Below are 21,130 nucleotides of genomic sequence, written 5' to 3'. Positions count from 1 at the left end.
TGTTGTAGAAAGTGTGGACGGCGGCATCACACCCTTCTGCACTTCGAGAGAGGGCAGCAGAACGAGAAACCGAAGGAAGGTGAAACTTCAACTGCAGGTATAGAGATCGACAAGTCTACAGGTACGCCTACTTCTTTATCTAATAATGAGCATATTGTGACCAACTTTTCCAGTGAACATATAAAATCAAATAGTGTCCTATTAGCTACAGCTAACGTGTTAGTAGATAATAAGAATGGTTTCAAATACGTTGTGAGAGCTTTGTTAGACCAAGGGTCACAAGCTTCATTTGTTACAGAGGCAACAGTACAGTTATTAAATCTTCCTCGTAGATCAGTGAGTGGTTGGGTGTCAGGTGTAGGAGAGAGGCAAACTAAAATCAAACACAGGGTCACACTTTACATCAAATCATGTCATAATCCCAATGCATCAGTACGAGTGGAGGCATATGTATTGCGTTCACTAACAACAATGCTACCTACTACTAATTTAGGTATCCCTGAGTGGTCAGATTTAAAGGATTTGGAACTGGCTGACCCAGGATTTGCAACACCAGGGAGAATAGATATTCTCCTTGGAGCTGAGGTTTACAGCGAAGTCTTGTTAGACGGCGTTATCAAACATCCTGTGAGTAGCCTATTAGCACAAAACACAATTTTAGGTTGGGTTCTGTCAGGAAGGATGTCACGAGAATGCATTTCAGCAGAGAAGAACGTCACCAGCTTGCATGTTCAGCTTAAAGAAGATGAGATACTTAAGATGTTTTGGGAGTTAGAAAACGAGCCAAACACCATACAAAAGAGATTTTCTAAGGATGAAGAAAGATGTGAAGAGTATTACAAGGCTACAACGGTCAGAGACAAGGACGGAAGATATGTGGTAAGATTGCCATTCAGAAACAATAACCCACAAGTTCAAGCTGATGGACTGAGGGAAATAGCTGCTAAAAGGTTTGAGATCCTAGAGAAGAAATTCGCAAAACATTGCAAACTTCATGAAGAATACAGTAAGGTTATGAAGGAATACATTAATCTTAATCACATGATTGAAGTGGAACCTGCAGAAGTTAATAATTCTAAAGCGGTGTATTTACCTCACCATGGCGTAATAAGAGAAGACAAAGATACGACGAAACTTCGGGTAGTGTTTGACGCTTCGTGTAAGGGCATCAATCATGTCTCCTTAAACGACAATTTGCTCGTGGGTCCTAAGCTGCAACAAGACTTACGTCATATACTAATGAGATGGAGGACACATAAAATTTGTATTACGGCAGATGTAATAAAAATGTATAGAATGGTGCGTGTTGCAGAGGAAGACACCGACTATCAAAGATTATTATGGAGACCAACAACTAATGAGGAAATTAAACATTACAAACTGACGAGATTGACCTTTGGTACTGCATGTGCACCATACCTTGCAGTGAAATCACTACAGAGATTGGCAGATGATGAAAAATCAACATTTCCAGCTGCTGCTAAAATAACAAAAACAGATTTCTACATGGATGATCTACTGTCAGGATGTGAAACAGAGGATGAAGCTGTTAGTATTTACAATGACATGAACAAACTTTTGAACTTAGGAGGATTCGAGCTACAAAAATGGAGTAGCAATAATGAGAACGTGTTAAAATATATGGGTACGAATAAAAGAGATGATCATGAACTGCCTCTTAAGGTCAACAGTTTAGTTAAAGTACTAGGAGTTAATTGGAATCGAAACGCTGACAGTTTTGTATATTCTCTCAACTTAGCTGAAACAAAGGAATCGATAACTAAACGACGTGTTCTTTCTGATGTTGCAAAGCTATATGATCCCCTAGGGTGGATAGCTCCTGTTGTTGTTCTAGCAAAAATAATGATACAGAAGTTATGGAAAACAGGACTAGGATGGGACGACACCATTGGTGGAGAGCTGCTAGCAGAATGGTTGCACTTTAGAGAGAATTTAGCTCACATTAAATATATTTCTATACCAAGGTGGTTACAATGTTCCCACACATCGACAATAGAGTTGCACGTCTTCGCAGACGCGTCACAGGCAGCATATGGGGCAGCAGTTTATATTCGAGTAGTCGAGGGAAACAGAGTTTACGTCAGTTTAATATCAGCAAAAACAAAGGTTGCTCCTATTGAAAAACAATTATCTATTCCGAGATTGGAACTCTGTGGTGCTACACTAGCAGCCAAACTGATTTTCGAGACAGCGCAAGTAATGAATATAGCTAAGGAAAATTTACACGCGTGGACAGACTCGACCATAGTTCTAGCTTGGTTAAAGGGTGGGGCGAGTCGATGGAACACATTTGTCAGCAATCGAGTCTCTGAGATACTAAACATTCTGGATTATGAGCAATGGGGTCATGTGACAACAGACACAAACCCGGCTGATTACGCTTCAAGAGGCTTACATGCATCAGAGTTGATAATATGCTCACAGTGGTGGAACGGCCCAGACTGGTTGTCTACACTAGACCTGAACATGAATTTAGTTGATGTCGAGGATACACAAGAAGAAGAGAAAGCCAGAGTTTTCACTGCTTTATTGAATACCGAAGAGGAATTAATTTGGACTAAGTTCTCTAACTTACAGAAAATGTTGAGAGTAATTTCATACTGTAGAAGATGGTTAAATGTAAAGTTAAATAAAAACAAGGTTAAATATAATACTAAATTTATTACATCGCAAGAAATTAATGAAACTCTAAATAATTGTATTAAACAAATTCAAGGCATAGAATTTAATCAAGAAATCAAGCAGTTAAAATCTCAAGGCAGTGTCCTCAAAAGAAGCAAACTACGCAATCTTTGTCCCATTATAGATGATAATGGCATTTTAAGAGTTGGCGGACGTATTCAACAGTCACAAGTTACGTACGACACTAGACATCCTATAATTTTACCTTCTAAGAGTCATCTTAGTAGACTAATAATAAAAGATGCTCATCAGAAAACAATGCATGGTGGACCACAAGTAATGCTAAATTACTTGAGATCAAAGTACTGGATATTACGAGCTAAGAATCAAGTAAAAGGATATTACCGAGAATGTACAACGTGTATTAGATATGCAAAAAACAATGCAGTACAGTTGATGGGCCAACTACCAGAGGTACGAGTAAAACCTAGCAGACCTTTTCGATCAGCTGGTGTAGATTATGCAGGACCCATTAATATCAGATTTTCTCCAGGCAGAGGAGCCAAATCTTACAAGGGCTATATTTGCCTCTTCATTTGCATGGCAACACGTGCTGTACACCTGGAGGCTGTCACCGATCTAACTTCTAAGGGATTCATCGCTGCTTTCAGGCGTTTTACAGCCAGGAGAGGACATTGTCGGGACCTTTTTAGTGATAATGGCACTAACTTTGTGGGAGCAGACAAGCAGCTACGAGATAATTATGTTTGATAAGGCCAGATCTTCTATTGCTAGCGAGATAGCAGAACTGTTAACTCTAGAACGTACTACGTGGCATTTTATCCCTCCACATGCACCTAATTTTGGGGGCTTGTGGGAGGCTGGGGTACGCAGTACAAAAACACATCTCATGAAAGTAATTGGGAATAGTACACTCACCTACGAGGAACTTTCCACTGTGTTGGCACAAATTGAAGCTTGCTTAAATTCGCGACCAATTTCAATTTTAAGTGATGACCCCCATGACCCTCTTCCCCTGACACCAGGTCACTTCCTGGTTGGCGAACCTTTATTAAACCTATCAGATGAGAATTATACACCTTGTAAGCATATTACGAATCTCGAACGATGGAGATTAGTCCAAAAAATGGTCAACGATTTCTGGAAAAGATGGTATAAAGAATATCTTGTTAATCTTAATAAAATATATAAATGGAACACAAAGCAAATTGAGCCAGAAATCGAGGACATAGTTATCCTAAGAGACGATAATGTCCCACCTAGTAAGTGGATATTAGGACGAGTAATTCAAAAACATGTTGGTCCCGATAATCTTACTCGCGTTGTATCAATTAGATGTAAGAACAGTGTATTAAAACGTCCTGTAAATAAAATATGTGTCTTAACAAAATAAGCTTAGAATTAGTGATAACTACTCTTTGTAAAACTTAATATAATGTGTACCTAATTATTAAAACTAACTACTTAGAACTAAGAAAACTAAAATTATAACTTACCGTGAACCTTGTGTCTATTACCTTACCTATTTAATGATGTTTATCAAATGTTATGTAATTGAAATAGATTTACTAACCTATTATTGATAGACTAGTTTTGAAAGCATTACATACATAGATAAGTGACTCATCAAAACAGCTGTGTAAGATATTATTCCGACCCTCTCATATTTGTATAGGTATACCTAGTTTAAGTTATTATATATAATAACTTGTAATTCTTATATTTACAGTGATACTACATATTATGTTGTTAGAGTTGTCGATATTTCCTAGGTTCTAGTTATTTGTATATTGTTATGAAACTTACCTTATCACTTCAAGTTATATACCGTTGTTATTCTTTACTTAATTTAAATGGTAGTCATACCTATAATTTTGTAAACATATATTAAAGAACTGCGTTCTTTGGGGGCGGAATGTTTAAGCAAAGTACCTTCTACTTACAAATAAATTAACGTAGCTATAGATAATCATACATACAGTCCACTTAAACTACCTGTCAAGTACATGTCAGTTGTGAATAAATCTTCGCGACAATCACACGTCTATTTTTTCAAAAAAACCCTGCTAAACCAAACACAACCTTAACGCCACAAACAAACTAATACTTTCATTGCTTGATGATTTTCAAAAGGTTTCTCTCTGGGAATAAAGGTGCAATAAAACACTGACTTTCTTCGTACAAGATCCGCAATGCGTATGAATAGCTTACCATTAGGTCTAGCATAAATTGTTGTATAAAAAAAGTTGCTTAAAATAATTTTAGAACGGATAAAATAAATCAATTTAATTATTGCACAGTATGCTTAGAATTAGTTTAAACAATATGAATGTGTTCCAGGTGAGATCGAGTACCCTAACTGGTCGGACCTGAGTCCGTCGGCGGCGGCGGCCCCGCCGGCTCCTCGTAAGCCCGGGGAGCCCGTCGTAGACCGGAGTAGTAAGGTAACAGGTTCCTTTTACATAGGCTTCTTAGGTTCACCCAATGGGGAATAACACGAGTGAGTTAATCACTAAGATCGCTACTGTTACATAAGGTATCTTGTACAATAAAGTATAATTTCCTTTCTTCTCGAAAAAGATCTCATGTCCATCTAGTGGGCAGATAACGTTATTAGTCCTAATTTTTGTCATTTTGTGTCATCATAGGTTATTCTCAAGCAAAAAACATAAATTATATTACAATTTCCCTGTCGTTACACAAGTGGTTCCCCGCAGGCGGCGGCGGTACAGATGTACTCTGAGCGCGCGCGCAACATGGCGCACATACTGGAACAACAGGAACGGATCGCCGACACCTCGCTCACGCTCGAGATGCAGAGGATCGAGGCTGAACAGGTACTGAGCTATAGTATCTACTTAACCGCTGAATTTATAACGTAAACAGATTCAAAATCTCTATATTTTTATAGGAATTCCGTGTACCGTAAAACGGGGTGAATAGAAACAAATCAGGGGTGAATAGGAACAACATTTTGTTGTGTTTTCACATAATTTAGAACTGTTTACACCATTTTAATATTTTTTATTAATTCATTATTAAAACCAAAAATGCTCTATTAAAACCAAAAACATGAAAACAAACTAATAATCCTAAAAAAAAAAACACTATTCACCCCCTGAGTTTCACCCCATTTTACCGTAACTAATGTTACAACATACTATTCCAGAGTTCAAAGAGTTTTATGTGTTCCCCAGGACTGGGAGAAAGTCCGCGAGCAGCGCGAGGCGGAGATGCAGGACGAGCTGCGCGCCATGTACAAGCTGCGGGAGCAGGAGATTATATCGCAGCTCATGCAGCTTGAGAACAAGCAGTACGACATGGTGAGCATAGTGTACACTACTGTATAAACATGTTATTTAATCTTCATATAGTAGAAAATTACTTATAAATATTACAGTTAATGAACCAGATAGAATTCTATATTTAAGTGTTCCAGTACACACGTAAAGTACTTGCGCAAACTAAACTTCTGATGCGCAAATTAACTCATTCGATACGCATATAAATACTTTTGGTACGCAAATGAATACCTTTGATGCGCAAACGAATCTATTGGATGCGCAAATTAATTGATTGCGCAATCGCGATGCGCAAGTGTGAAGTACGCTGATAGGCAGATATCAATATGTAAAACTTAGTAGATGAAGGCGTTATTTCATCTATTCGAGTTATTTACAAGGTAATCAATGGTGTAGGTAACAATAATTATTAAAATGTTCAGGAACAAGAGAACCAGAGTCTCCGCGAGCAGCTGGAGGAGTACCAGCGGAGGGAGCGCGAGGAGGCTGAGAAGATGGCGGAGAACATCAGCGCCACCTCCGAGGACACTGAGGCAGCTGATGCTGAAGGTATGCTGTAGTTACTGTCTCTAGTGTCTAAGGAATGGTTTTAAGCTAAGTTCTAGTCAACTTTTAGGTGTTGCGGAGAGAAAAATCCAATCCAATGACTTCTCTCACTTTAGGCGAAGTGACAGAAGTAATTAAAAACCACGTTGTTTCTACTTCTAATTAAAGCCGGAGCCCCGGTAACTCGTTAGCTCGCCAGCTCTGTATAGCCCTACTGGACCATATGTGGTGGTCTAGGGTTTACTTTTGAAACCGATCTCAATGTCAATGTAATTTCAATTCAATAAAATCTCAATAAATTTATGTCAAACTATACAACCCCAATTGTAGGTGTTAAAATAGCATTCAGAATTCAGAATATGAACAGAGATCCGTGGGGGCGCCTCTATGAGATGGTCTGTGATAAGCTCCATACCTGGGCTCCGTAGTCTCCGGCCAGAGGTCGGGGAGGCGGTGGTCGGCGCCTTGTTCCTCAGATTACGGAGACGTTTCCCCTAAAATGTTTTCTCCTAATGTGGGACGGCGAGCAAGGGCCCCGTTCAACCAGAACCGAACCCGTGCGTGCGGCGCGTCGATTTTTGCGCGCGCCTCAAAGAGCCATCAGACCACCACAGATGCAGCCCAATATTGTCTTTTATGTGCATCTCTTTGTATTCCTTCATTAGCTGCTTGTTTGTATTATGTATAGCTTCTTAAAACTTTTGGTGCCGCTACCCACTACTGCCACAATATTTCGCTTTCCTTTGTTCGTGATTACTTTTAAACAAAGTTCGTTATTAAACACAAAATTTCTAGTTTCGTCAATGTTAAATAAGTTTACCTGCATAAGTTTTAAAAATTATCGGTCAAAGTGAGGGTGGATGAGTGGTGGTAGTGTCATTATGACAGTGACAGATGTTACATTCCATATTGCGTTTAGAAACGTGCATGATGAATATCATTTGCTTTTTTTTTTTTTTATTCCATTTATTTATTTACATTACTTGATATTTACATTTTTAAATATTCAATTAAAAAAGGAAAAAACATTTGAAAATATAATATAATATATATTTATATCATTTGCTTAATTATTATGTGTCTTGTAATTGTGTTTTAATTGTATTTTTAATTTTTCTTTTTGCTTTGTTTATTGTTAGATTTTTTTTTTCCTTAATTCTTCACGTATTTTAGTATGTATTTGGTATGGAATAGTAAGGGGCACTGCTTTTGTTTGTTTATTTGTTCGCTTGGTGTGTCTGTTGCGTGTTGTTATTGCTTGTGTTGTCTTATGTTCTTTTTCCTCTCCTCTTGTTTTCGTTGATGTTGGCTGGCGGGTGGTGCAGAGTTGCATATTTTGGTGTCAAGCATCTTCTGTTCGTAACGTTCTTTTGTCTAATAATTTTATCTATATTTATTGATTGTATATTTTATTATTATCTATTATACATATATTTTGTTATAAGTACATATTATATATTTATGTCTGATGCTGATTCTTTTGTATCTGCGAGTGATGATTGCTCTTTTGGAAGTGACAGTTACTGTTCGCTGGGCGGCACTTTGGGTGATATTCTCCACAATCAATTTGGCGATCAGGATCGTCGTTTGATCAATGTATGCCACATTAACGCCCAGAGTGTGCCTAGTCATTACAATGACCTCTATGAGGCATTTAACAACAGTAGTGTGCATGCCGTCCTGATATCTGAAACCTGGCTCAAGCCTCAATTACCATCAACCACCTACCCCTTAACTGGATATGTTCTCATTCGCAATGACCGCACTGATGGGCGAGGAGGTGGTGTAGCCATATATCTCCGCAGCGAATTTACCTATAAAATTCTCTCAACTTCATCCCCAGGCTGTGCTGCGGAATATATATTTCTTGAGGTTTGTGTCCGGGGGTTAAGACTGTTTTAGGCGTTGTCTATTGTCCTCCTTCGGTCGATTATTTCACTGAATTCTAATCGGTACTAGAATCTGTGGGTTCGGATTACGATCACCACATAATCATGGGTGATTTCAACACTAATCTCCTAGCCTCCAACTCCTCTCGTTCCCGTAGACTCCGGTGTCTGATTGAGTCAGCTAGTCTTCATCTGCTGCCTCTCCAACCTACTCATCATAACATTGTTGGTGAGGACTCCTGGCTCGATCTAATCATCACGTCCAAACCCAATCTGGTCTCGTCTCATGGCCAACATGAGGCTCCAGGATTCTCCCACCATGACCTGATCTTCCTGTCCTATGTCCTGAAACCACCCAAGGTGAAGCCTAGGGTCCTGTACAGGCGTTGTTTTGCGCGGATGGACGTTGAGAAACTTCGAGAGGACGCGTCGGCCATTGACTGGGGATCACTCCTGGAGGCAACCGACATAGACGATAAGGTGAACATTTTCAACGGCACTTTGACTGACCTCTATGATCGTCATGCTCCAGTAAAGAGGGTGAAACTGAAACGCCCTCCTGCGCCTTGGATGACCAAGGGGATACAGATGGCGATGCGACGCAGGGACCGAGCGTTTCGTAAACACAAGAGAGATCGCACCGAGGAAAATTGGGCGGCCTTCAAGATTGCTAGGAATCGGTGTAATCAGATGGTGCGCAACGCTAAACGCCGTCATATTCTCAACACTATCTCCTCTTCTTCTTCTTCTGCCGATATCTGGAAGTTCCTCGGAACTCTGGGCATCGGCAAATCGCAACACTCGGACCTTCCTAGTTCGTTTGGTCTGGACGACCTCAATCTCCATTTCTCCACTGTCCCTAAATTGGATCTCCAAACCAAACGAGCAACTCTCTCTTTCATCTCCGGCCTGAGTCGTCCCTGTGTAATTCGTCCCTTCTGCTTTGCACCAGTGCAATTGGAAGAGACCCGGAAGATTATCCTTGCTATCAAATCTAGGGCGGTGGGTTGTGATGGTATTTCGCGCGATATGGTCACAACCATACTGGATCTACTCCTCCCAATCATAACTCATATCCTAAACTTTTCCTTGTACTCCAATGTTTTCCCATCTACATGGCGCAAAGCCTATGTCCGTCCTATTCCAAAGATATCCAATCCCACTCTTCTTACACATTTCCGTCCAATATCCATCCTTCCCTTTTTATCCAAGGTGCTCGAGGCCTGTGTCCATAAGCAACTCTCCAATTTCATTTACCACAACTGTCTTATTAGTCCGCTGCAAGCTGGATTCAGGCCTGGGCACAGTACTGTCACCGCACTCCTTAAGGTTATTGGCGATGTGAAGGCAGGAATGGAGGCAACCGAGATCACAGTGCTGGTTTTGGTGGACTTCTCAAATGCCTTCAACATGGTCGACCACGATATCCTACTAGCTATCCTCTCCCATCTTTCGGTCTCTGATGATGTACTGGTGTGGTTTTCCTCATATCTTCAGGGGCGCCAGCAGTCAGTCCACGTCGATGAGAGTTCATCAAACTGGAATCACCTGGAAGCTGGCGTCCCTCAAGGCGGTATTCTCTCTCCTCTTCTATTTTCAATTTTCATAAACCTTATTACATCTGAACTCCAGTGTGCGTACCATCTATATGCCGACGACCTACAGGTGTACTGTCGGGCTAAGGTCGGACAATTGCCTGAGGCGATCGCGAGGGTGAACGCGGACCTGGCGGCTATACACAACTGGTCTGTGAAATATGGTATAGCTGTAAACCCGAATAAATGTCAGGCAATCGTGGTGGGAGGCTCTCGTACCCTGAGCAGAGTTGATGTTGCAGCTATACCGCCTGTTCTGTTCAACGGTGCGATCATTCCGTTCAGCAGTGATGTGAAGAACCTTGGCTTGTACGTTGATAGCAACTTGACCTGGCGTGTTCACGTCACCAGTATATGCCAACGGGTTACTGGAACGCTGCGGTCTCTGTATCGCTTAAGGAACTTTCTTCCGTCCTCCACCAAGATAATGCTTGTCCAGTCCTTGGTTTTCCCCATTTTTGATTATGCTGATGTGTGTTTTTACGACCTGAATGCAGACCTACTCAACAAACTTGACCGCCTTCTGAATAACTGCATTCGATTCGTCTTCAATCTGCGTAAATACGACCATGTCTCTGCATTTCGATTGCAACTAAAGTGGTTGCCCATACGCCAGCGCAGGGAACAACGAGCGTTAACCACTTTATTCTCCCTTCTAAACTCCCCCAATTCTCCTACATATCTATCCTCTTATTTCCAGTATATAAGCGCAAACCACAGCAAGTATCTCCGCTCCTCTAATAATAACTTCTTCTACAATGTCCAACTCATCGTACTGACTTCCTTCACTCTTCTTTCTTCATACAATCCATTTTGCTGTGGAATGCGCTGCCTACGGATGTCAGGACGGCGACCAGTCGACTGTCCTTCAAATTTAGGCTTCGTGAGCATATATGGAAGAGGCTGACAGACTCAACACACACATAGTACATGTATGTATGTATGTATGTATGTATGTATGTATGTATATATGTATGTATATATTGTAATATTTATTGTATATATAACATGATCGTTATAAATATAATTATAATTTATTTATCTTTTAATATTTCAATATATGCCTGCTGTTACACCTGCTGTTGTCTCTCTGCATCACCCCAAGGTTGACTGGTAGAGAATGCCAAATTGGCATTAAGTCCTCCTTTGTATAATGTACATAAAGTGTAAAATAAAATAATAATAAATAAATATTGCTGATGTCGACTTGGAGCTGCGGACTGCCTAGCGTATTACCGGGGCTTCAGTTCAAAACGCAGGCGTAGTAACAGGGTGGTTTTTAGTCAGTAAGAGTCTGGCTATCTCTCTCTCTCGTCTTGCCCAAGGCGGGAGAAGTCACGCTGCAGCGTTAGTAGAGCGATTTTGAGCTTCGTATGTACTTAGAGCGCGCGGTGGCGGCGGCGGCGGCGCGCGAGCTGGCGGCGGCGCGCGCGCGCATCGCGGCCGTGACGCTGCAGCGCCGCCAGCTCGACCGCACGCGCGAGGCACTCGAGCTCGAGCGCAAGCGCAAGCTGCAGCACGCGCGCATCAACAAACCAGACGCGCACAAACCCAGCCACGTACGTACCATCACTAGTTACAACCCTTCCTTCTTATTCACCGTTGAAAGGCTAATTGATCTAAGCAATATTCAGTTATACACATATGGAATCAGTTAATTTTTCACCGTCGGTATGTGTCGCTTAAAACAATTAACCTTGCAACTTTTACTACGTTAAAAGTCGATCGACATTTGACTACTATCTCGCCTGCTGGTAAGCAATGATACAGCCTATGATGGAACACCATTAATCCATACTCTTTATATATACCCTTTATGTTATTCCTTGTGTTTCTTCGAAAAACTTTTAACGAAAAGTCATTGACAAAGTTTAATAATGTTGCTCGTGAGCCATGACTATGAGCCCTTACGTTACTCGAAATTGTTCAACTTACCTCAAACAGTTACGTGACTAAGCCGTGAAACATATTTAACTCATTAAATACCAAAGTTTTTCGAAGAAACCCTATAGTTTTAAATATATGTGCCTGTCTGTTTGTCCTCATTAGCAACCAATTAAACCATTGCCCTTGCATGTGTGTGTTATTAATAAACATAATAGCATGAACCAGTATTGCCAACATATTCACCAACGAAAAAAACAAGCATTAATTCCTAGTACCTTAGATTATACAAAAATCTTTATAATAGAGAACGTTTTACGTTTTGCAGCGATAATATTATCTACATTAATTTTATTCGTCCTAACGAAAGTCATGTAGCATTTTCTTCATAACTATAATATTGTACCATGACTTTGTCCGACATCTTGTGATACAGGACAAACTCGAATCTAATAAATTAAACTTCATTAATATTATAACAGCACTAGCTTTTTCCCGCAACTTTGTCCGCATGCCATAGTTTGTTTCCATAGCAATTTTACCCTTCCCCTTTACTATATGGTCTATTCTATCTCTGCACAAAATTTCATCAAAATCGGCTAAGTAGTTTTAGCGGTAAAAGAATTTTCCGATATCCTGACAGATTTAAAACTTGTGCGACTTATCCAATTGTTCTGTTTGATATTGTTCGTCAGGTAAGGGGTATTAAGTGACACACACACACCTTCAGGTCCACTGAGACTTGTGTGGATCTTCTAAAGACCACTGCGTACTTTATTTTACTTTGTCTGGGCTTTAAATGGGACTGTAAACCTTTGAATTTGTTCCTACTCAGAGTATTACAGATGGAAAAAAGACAATATCCTTAATAAGAGTTTGTTTTACGTTGAACGAAAACGTTTGGCGCTCTGATTGGCCGACGCGAATGAAGCAACCAATCATAGCGCCGAACGCGCTCTCGTTTCGTTATTTTTTCAATTTTAGGTTGCGTAAAGTACAAGGGTTTTGCAAAAAAAAAACACTTAAGAAATAATTCACTATAGGACAAACAGACAGACATGTTTTTATTGTTTGACGTACAAAACTGATCTAATTCCGATACGTAAATAATTTTGACTTTTATATAATAGGGTTATTGACAATTTTTAAAAAGTTCTCTCTAACGTAGTGTGGAGTAATTATGATTTGATTCAGAATCGATGGAAGTTGTAAGCAATAATGGACTTCTTAACATAAAAAACAAATGACGTTATCTGGTTGCTTTATTTGTCTTTTGTTTTTTTCATTTTTAGTTCCGCGATAGAGATAGTCCAAACATAAAAAGTCAAGTATTTTGGCAACTACTAACGACGAATATAAATTGTAATGTAAATTGCTACATTTTTGTTTGAGTCTCAAACCAATGATTTTATGATGCAGATTTTGAACCTAAATATATCAATAAAGAAAAAATATCTCGATCGCATACAAGAGTAGTATAATTTGTCAATAACCCTATACCAAGATCCGCCACTAATTAAACATTACGTATAACTGACAAATACTGACAATGACGAACAGGATGAAGATGGTGATTCGTACATGATGTCGCCGGATAGTCCGGGAGCCGCCGGCCTAAATAGATCGCACTCCTCGCCTAATATCGCTAAGGTAACTAAATTCTCTTTCACCAAGAGATCCTATTGGCTATTACATCGGTAAAACACATTGAAACAGACATTCATCAAATGAATTTCGACCTTATCACGTTAGTATAGAGTTGATAATGACTTCAAACTGTCAAATGATTTTATGACAATAGATATTTGACTTTATTACAAGCGCGACGTTCATTGCTTCGTATGTCGCGTAGTCTACTCATGGATATGAGCCCCGAGCGTGGCTTGAAATTAGTCGAGTGTGTACAACATACTAAATTTTTCACCCTATCTTATTAATTGGCGTAAGCAGAGATAGAACGCCAATAATCACCAAACCTTCGTTTCCATTTTTCTCCTGTTATAATAGACCTAAGTCAAAGCATGTTTTGTCTTCATTTTAATTATAATAATCGACCTCGAAGCAAAAATTGTGTTGCTTCAAATATATGGATGCTCTAATGAGAGAAACGGACATGACTATTATACACAGTTATTTAAACCCTCTGCTTCCTCACCCCTAGGTATCCTCAGATGAGGAAGAGCCTTGCGTACCAGCGTTCGACAGGAGCACGAAACCGACCAAGGTGGCGCCCTCTAGCGACCTGCACCAGAGGGACTTCCAACCTGTTTGGGGAGATGTGGTAAGTAGTACATACATAACGTCACGCCTTTTTATCCCCGAAGGGGTAGGCAGAGGTGCACATTACGGCACGTAATGCCGCTATACAATGTACACCCACTTTTCACCATTTCTGTTATAAGTCCCATGTAATAGGGGGTGAGCCTATTGCCATATCCTGGACACAATTCCAGACTCCGTGCTACTACCGAGAAAATTTCGAAAATCCGAAAAAAGCCCAGTAATACTTTGCCCGACCCGGGAATCGAACCCGAGACCCCTTGTTCGGCAGTCGCACTTGCGACCACTCGACCAACGAGGCAGGCAGTGGTAAGTAGTAATAATATTATATACAATCCCCAAAAGGGTCCCCAAGTTCTATCGCGTCGGCGCCGGTTGCTTACCATCAGGTGATTCGTCTGCTCGTTTGCCGTTCCATTTCATACCAACAGAGTGAAACATAGTTGTGTATGTTTAACGGTTTTAGTAATCTTATATTGTATGGTCATCAAGATTAAGAGTGTGTACTAAATATCAGATCGATCAGACGTCAGGAAGGGCGTTAAATGCCAATTACTAAATTTGACACAAACAAACAGGTCAAGCTAAATAAATCCTCTTAAAAATAAACTTTCCAATTGAAGCTTGGAATTTATGATTTTTCTCTCAACTAGATTCTGTGTTAAGTTTTAATATCATATTTTAATGAGACGGTGGCCTGAGCTGCTCGGTTACTTTGATACAAGATTGAATTTTCATCGATTATGAAGCAGTTTTTTTTTTTATTAAGTAACTAACTACAGTCTGATTACAAAAACCAACCCTAAATGCTTATAAAATAGTGATTATTTTACTAATAACAACGACTTGGGACAAGATTTAAAGTTTTAAAATATTATCACGGTGATTGTTTTTTAGTCTGTATCAGTACCATTAGTACGAGTTTGATTTATGTTTAAAGTAATCAAAATGAGAGCGCGTTCGGCGCTCTGATTGGCCGGCTCGTATAACCAACCAATCATACTAAGAATACTGGTGTATAGTAATAGAATCGTCTCTTATTGTTATTTCACGGTGATAACTGACGATAACTAATATATGCACCTATATGTAAACATAATATTATGAAGACTTTCGTTATCTTTATATATATAATTCTTCTGTACGTGTGTATGTCACTGAACTTCTCTTAAACGACTGAACCGATTTCGATGAAAATTTTTGTGTGTCTTCAAGGGGATCTGAGAATGGTTTAGATTCACAATTTTGTCCGCTGGACAATGTTTTTTTAATTAATTTTTAATTTATTAGTAGTTGTTGATTTTGGAATGTTTTACATTGGATCCGCCAGACGGTGCTACCATCGCAGTGTCAAATATTAATGACGTTAGATATTGTCATAACATTTGAATAATAATTTTTATGTTAATCTGAAAATTATTATGTTTTAGCTTATTAAAAAAAAGTTTAAAATTTTCAAATTAAAGACGTGTAGACAGGACAACGTCTGTCGGGTCCGCTAGTACACCTATATGTAAACATAATAATATGAAGACTTTCATTATACACTTATAGAGATAGGTCACACAGAACATTCTAGACGCATTTTGATACGCTAAGCCGCGAGTGCACGCACTGGGTGACTCACTGCGACGTCACTGCAATGTCGGTGCAGTCCTGTCCAAATATATGCAGTAATACAACTCTATACAATAAACTTTTTATTGCGATTTTTATTTAAATCTATACTAATATTATAAAGCTGAAGAGTTTGTTTGTTTGAACATGCTAATCTCCGGAACTACTGGTCCGATTTGACTCATAATTGTTTTTGTATTGGATAGTCCATTGATACTGATCTTATCGAGGAAGTTGCTATAGGCTATAAAACATCACGCTATAACCAATAGGAGCCATTCTAGCAGAGCGGGTGAAACCGCGCGGAAGTAGCTAGTTTATTATAATGGACGGACGAATTAATGGTAAAGGTCATCATTGATACATTACCTCACCACTGATACTTTTTTTTGACGGTGGAAAATCATCCATTGACTTCTCCCCTTTTGGGGAAGGCGGGAGGGAGTGTCAGACTCTTACTCACTAAAAACCACCCCGTTCCTACTCCTGCTTTTCGAGCCGGACCCCGATAAACCCGCTAGGCAGTCAGCAGCTCCGGATTGATACTGATCTTGGATTCGATTTCTCTAGGTAAAAAAGGTCGGCCAAATCGGTGAACCAATTTATTTAACTAAAGTAAATTAGCAACGGGCACCATTCTATCACATTCGTTTTAAAATAAAAAAGGTAATTTAAAAACCTAAAAAATTTTTCAGTTTCATGTTATAAATAAAGAAACGCAGTCGGGTTTTTTATTAGTTTTTTAAATTACCTTTTTTTATTATTTTTATAGTCACTCTCACAGTAAATACGAATCAAACGACCCCTATCAAGCTGAAATCCATAGAGTCGTTCAGGCTAGAGAGTAAGCAATATTCGAATTTGGCGCCAAAAATCCGCCATTTTGTTTTATTATTATTTTAATGTATCCAGTGTCACTCTCACAGTAAATACGAATCAAACAACACCTCTCAAGCCAAAATCCATCAAGCCGTTTAGGCTGCAGAGCGTGCCAAACAATTATGCATACATACATACATACTCTCGAAATACATAACCCTACTTTCTGGCGCAGTCGGGTAAAAATACTTAGCTTCGCCTCAGGATTTTCTCCTGTCATACAAATCTGGTTACAATTTATGAATCTGACAAGGAGTTGTCCCGAGTGATAATATAACCCGCGACACATTGCAGCCACAGTTATTTTTTTACAGTGGAATAAAAAGGTGTAAGTTACATTGCTTCGCTGCAATGTATGCACTGTGGCGATGTAACGTGTGTGCGATGACGGGCGTGGCAGTCAAGGCGAGGAATCCCACCGCGTGCTAATCCCCGCTAACTAGCAACAAACGTGCCCGCATTACACGCTAATAAACATAACCACTACTTAAACAATTACCTACTTAGGTACTCATTTACATTAGAAAAAAATATTTAATTTCCTTTTTTCGAGGATACTCATCTATGTCTTTATGTATGAAACGCATATCGCACACATTGAACCCAGACCTTTTTTTTTTTGAGGAAGAAAAATCCAATGTCTTCTCCCGCCTTGGGTGGGGCGAGAGGGAGTGTCAGACATTTACTGACTAAAAACCACCCCGTTCCTAATGCTTTGAGCCGGAGCCCCGGTAAACTTTTAAGTTGTCCGCAGCCCCGGATCGTACCTAGACCTGGGACAATAGTTTTATGAAGTACTTTTTTAATTTAATAGCGTTATTTAATGTAGGTGTCTAACGAGACATGCCAGTATCAGATACAATAGAATGATTATATTGGAAGTTGAATTCCTGAATAAAGCAAACGTTTCTATGATGGTCATTAAACATTTGAATTTTATTCGTATTGTAATTTGAAGAAGTATTATCGGGACCCCCCACCTATATCTTTGTTTTTATAATAAAACTTACACATTTAATAATTAATTTTTCCTCGTCTACTGAACTAATTAAACAGAAATTACAATTTCACACCTTTATTTTACAAATCACAAAGTCACGAAGCACGTCTTAATAAACGTGACATTGAGTGTAATCTCCGAAATGTTTGATCACATGTACGGTCGCGTGGTGTATGCCGTGTATATGTAGGCACCGGCTGACTGTAACTAGGGCTTCCGAGCCGCTCGAAATATTTGTAAGATTATACCGGCCATGCTCACATGTTCGCTAAGCCTGTAATTATACGATAATTTATAATGCCCTGTGATGAGTAAGTTTTTCGGTATTTATAATTTGTGTTAAAGTGTACAGACCCTGAAAATATGCTCGATGGCAATAGGTTTGCTCCTCTATGATATTGGACTGTTGTAAAAACTATGCCACGTTTGATATACAGCTTTTGGGAATAAAACATTGTTTCCCCGATAAAGCAAGACTTTTTTCAGGGGGGAAAATTATCCAATGACTTCTCCCACCTTGGCCGAGGCAAGATGGTGGTGGTGTCAGACCCTTACTGATTAAAAACCACCGCGTTCCTAATCCTGCTTTTCGAGCCGGAGCCCCGGTAAACCCGCTAGGCAATCCGCAGCTCCGGAAAAAAGGAAGGGTTGGCATCCAAAACAATTCCATATTAATAAGAAGTTCTTCCCCTCCTCGATCTTAAAGCCTAGCTTTCGCGTCCTAGTTTCAGGCCGATTAATAAATAACATATCAATCACATATGTAATACGAATATAAGGATATATTAATATATGTATCAAACCCTAGGTTTATGCATTAGTAAGCTAGGTCTTACACGTGCACAGTGTTAGTTATTTATTAATTTCTCACTATACTCGTAAAATATTGCTGAACTCGTAACCTTTGGAACAACTCATTATACATTCCATTACGTGTTTAAAATAGAAGCTTTTATTTTTTTAATTATTTTGTGCGGTGCATTGTGCAGCTGAGAGCCCCAATATGCAATCAGTAGATCTGGAAGTCATTGAGGGAGACCTATGTTCAGCAATAAACGTCTTGTGGGTATAAATGGACGATTTTTTCGATAAATACTTAATATGGATCAATATTAAGTGTCCTATAAATCGCCCATCTCTACTTGTGTAATGTTTTAACACAAGTTTTTTTTGTGTGAGGAAAGTCATCCAAGGCTTCCTCCCGTCTTAAGGGGACGAGAAAGAGTGTCAGACTCTGACTAAAAACCACTCCGTTACTACTCTTGCTTTGAGCCATTAATAAAGATATTTATTTTATCTTAAGTTATACATTGGGTAAAGGAAACATATTTGTTACAATCATGAACATTATTCGTGTAAGTTAAAATTGTATTATATTGTATTTTGTACAGTCTTATTTTGTTGTAGCTTCCTGTATTGCCTTCCATTTCTGTGCTTTTTCATTTTCCTATTCTTTGTTAGCTTTATATTCATACTCTTTATTAGTTGACTTATCTCTTTTCTTCTTCTCTATCTAATATTGTTGTTTCATGATTGTACAGAATAATGTTCCTTAATCCAATGTATAATTTAGGATTCGACCGCACCTATACCATCTATGGCTTCTACGAGTGCAGCAAGTCCCAGCTCTTCCAAAGATGCGGGGTTGATTAGTGATCTCGTTAAAGAAATCGACCAGCTTCGGAGACAGGTTCAAGATCTAAGTATAAGCAAACAGACAAGCACACCATCTGCCAAGTCACCCCAGTGGAGATCAACATCCAGGGGTCCGCGAGCGCAGCAGAAATATAAGAAGTTACCGCTTTGCTATTATCATTCCAAATTTGGAGAAAGGTCCAAAAAATGTGTCCAGCCCTGCGGCTTCAGGGATGGTCAGTAATGATGACCGACGATTGCCATTTGCTTTCTTCTAGTCGCCTGTTCGTAACTGACCTATCTTCGAAGACACAGTTCCTGGTCGACACACGTTATCGCAATGTATGCAGCTAATGGCTCTATCATAACAACATGATGGTTGTATAAACTTAGCTTCAAATATACAATCCGCCTTTAAAGAAGATCTCCAAAGTTCGTCTGCTAAACTTGTTTAAGAAGAGCCCGGATAAGATTGTCCGGAGATTTATTTTTAAGTAGCAGAATATTCTGCTCGCTTGAGAAATATCACTGTGATATTAAGATCTATACCTGCTTCGCGACACTCAAAGCCTATCGTGGTCGTCTTTAAAGAATTATCAACCAATGTCACGTGCTCCTCCCTGAAGACGCATCGCGTGGTCTGCTACAGCCTGCATACTCAGGCTCGTATAATGACTAGCCCTAGATGACAAGATATTTATAATATAATAGAAGGGCTAAGAAGTCACAGTATCGATAGACAGTTTTAAACCAGCCCACATACTGTCTGGTCAAACAGAAATGGAATGGATACCCAGAACGAATACTGGGATGTATTCGTTCAGGACGGAGCGTTAGATTCACCGATTGTATCGCCCTTGACGGTCTCTGGAGGAAACCTACCTACCTATTTATAATTTATTATTTTATATAGTCGTATTTTATTATAGTTTTGTGTATTTCTTTCCAATTACCTTTTTTTCTGTTCTTTGCCTTATATTCATACTCTTTATTAGTTTTACATCTTTCTTTACTATTTGCTACTTCTTAAACTAATCTATCTAATTGTATTGTTTTATGATCGTAACAAATAATATTCCTTTATCCAATGTATAACTTAAGATAAAATAAATATCTTTATTAATGTTTGCCTATCCTTTAACTTCCTAAAGACTGCTTACACGAGCCCATAATATGTTTCGAAACTTACACCTATACCTTATACGTTCATTGCATTACTTTTTTAGTTATTTCTTACTATATAATAAAGCTGAACTCGTACCTTTTGGAAGAACTCATTAAATATCCTTTAAGGTCATTTTTGGGACAAGCCCGCCACAACCTCCTGAACCGCTGCAAATCCTGTAAGCCATGATTTACAGTAGATACAACCATGAAAACATTGAAGTCTGGGGCGTCCCAGAGATATGAATCCCGCCACAAGTAATAAATCAGTAGATATTATTAAAGGAGAAGAAAAGAAATAATTTTCACTTCTCTCGGTAACTTTAATACTGGAGACAGAATGACTTAAGCCTAAACGCACAAAATGGACTGCACAACTGGGAGAAACCCAAGCCAAGCACCACGAAAATGTTAAAAACCAATTACAAACTTCAGTAACTCAAAACTGATAAATACCTATCATAATTAGAATCTATTCTAATACCTACATATTAGTCTAAATTCGACTAATTAGTCTATCCAGACAATCCCTAGGTAAAACAATAAATTTCAGGCGAAATGATTAATGCTTGGCCGCCCACCGCAATATGTATGCGATTTAAATAATAGTAGCGCCGGCCTCGACTGTCAGGTTATTACTATTACTTCATTATATTATTTACTGCGGAATGAGCC

The 21,130-nt window shown here is 39.1% G+C and overlaps 1 protein-coding gene across 4 annotated transcripts in view; it reads left to right on the top strand.

Annotated features, from left to right (window-relative positions):
• Window positions 1–21,130, top strand: part of LOC118277891 (ubiquitin carboxyl-terminal hydrolase 8) — a 37,336-nt gene that overhangs the window by 5,538 nt on the left and 10,668 nt on the right. For 3 of the 4 annotated variants that reach the window (XM_050700086.1, XM_035596895.2, XM_050700088.1), the window contains 7 exons: window positions 5,005–5,108; window positions 5,382–5,501; window positions 5,862–5,987; window positions 6,389–6,515; window positions 11,380–11,555; window positions 13,441–13,530; window positions 14,042–14,161. In XM_050700086.1, the coding sequence (XP_050556043.1) occupies window positions 5,005–5,108; window positions 5,382–5,501; window positions 5,862–5,987; window positions 6,389–6,515; window positions 11,380–11,555; window positions 13,441–13,530; window positions 14,042–14,161 (863 nt within the window). The remainder of the gene's footprint in view (window positions 1–5,004; window positions 5,109–5,381; window positions 5,502–5,861; window positions 5,988–6,388; window positions 6,516–11,379; window positions 11,556–13,440; window positions 13,531–14,041; window positions 14,162–21,130) is intronic. The other variant, XM_050700087.1, reaches the window with a different exon arrangement.

The sequence above is a fragment of the Spodoptera frugiperda genome, chromosome 18, assembly GCF_023101765.2.
Source record: "Spodoptera frugiperda isolate SF20-4 chromosome 18, AGI-APGP_CSIRO_Sfru_2.0, whole genome shotgun sequence".
Lineage (NCBI taxonomy): Eukaryota > Metazoa > Arthropoda > Insecta > Lepidoptera > Noctuidae > Spodoptera > Spodoptera frugiperda.
The sequence above is the reverse complement of the archived record's forward strand: the minus strand, read 5'-3'. Positions and strand labels throughout refer to the sequence as shown.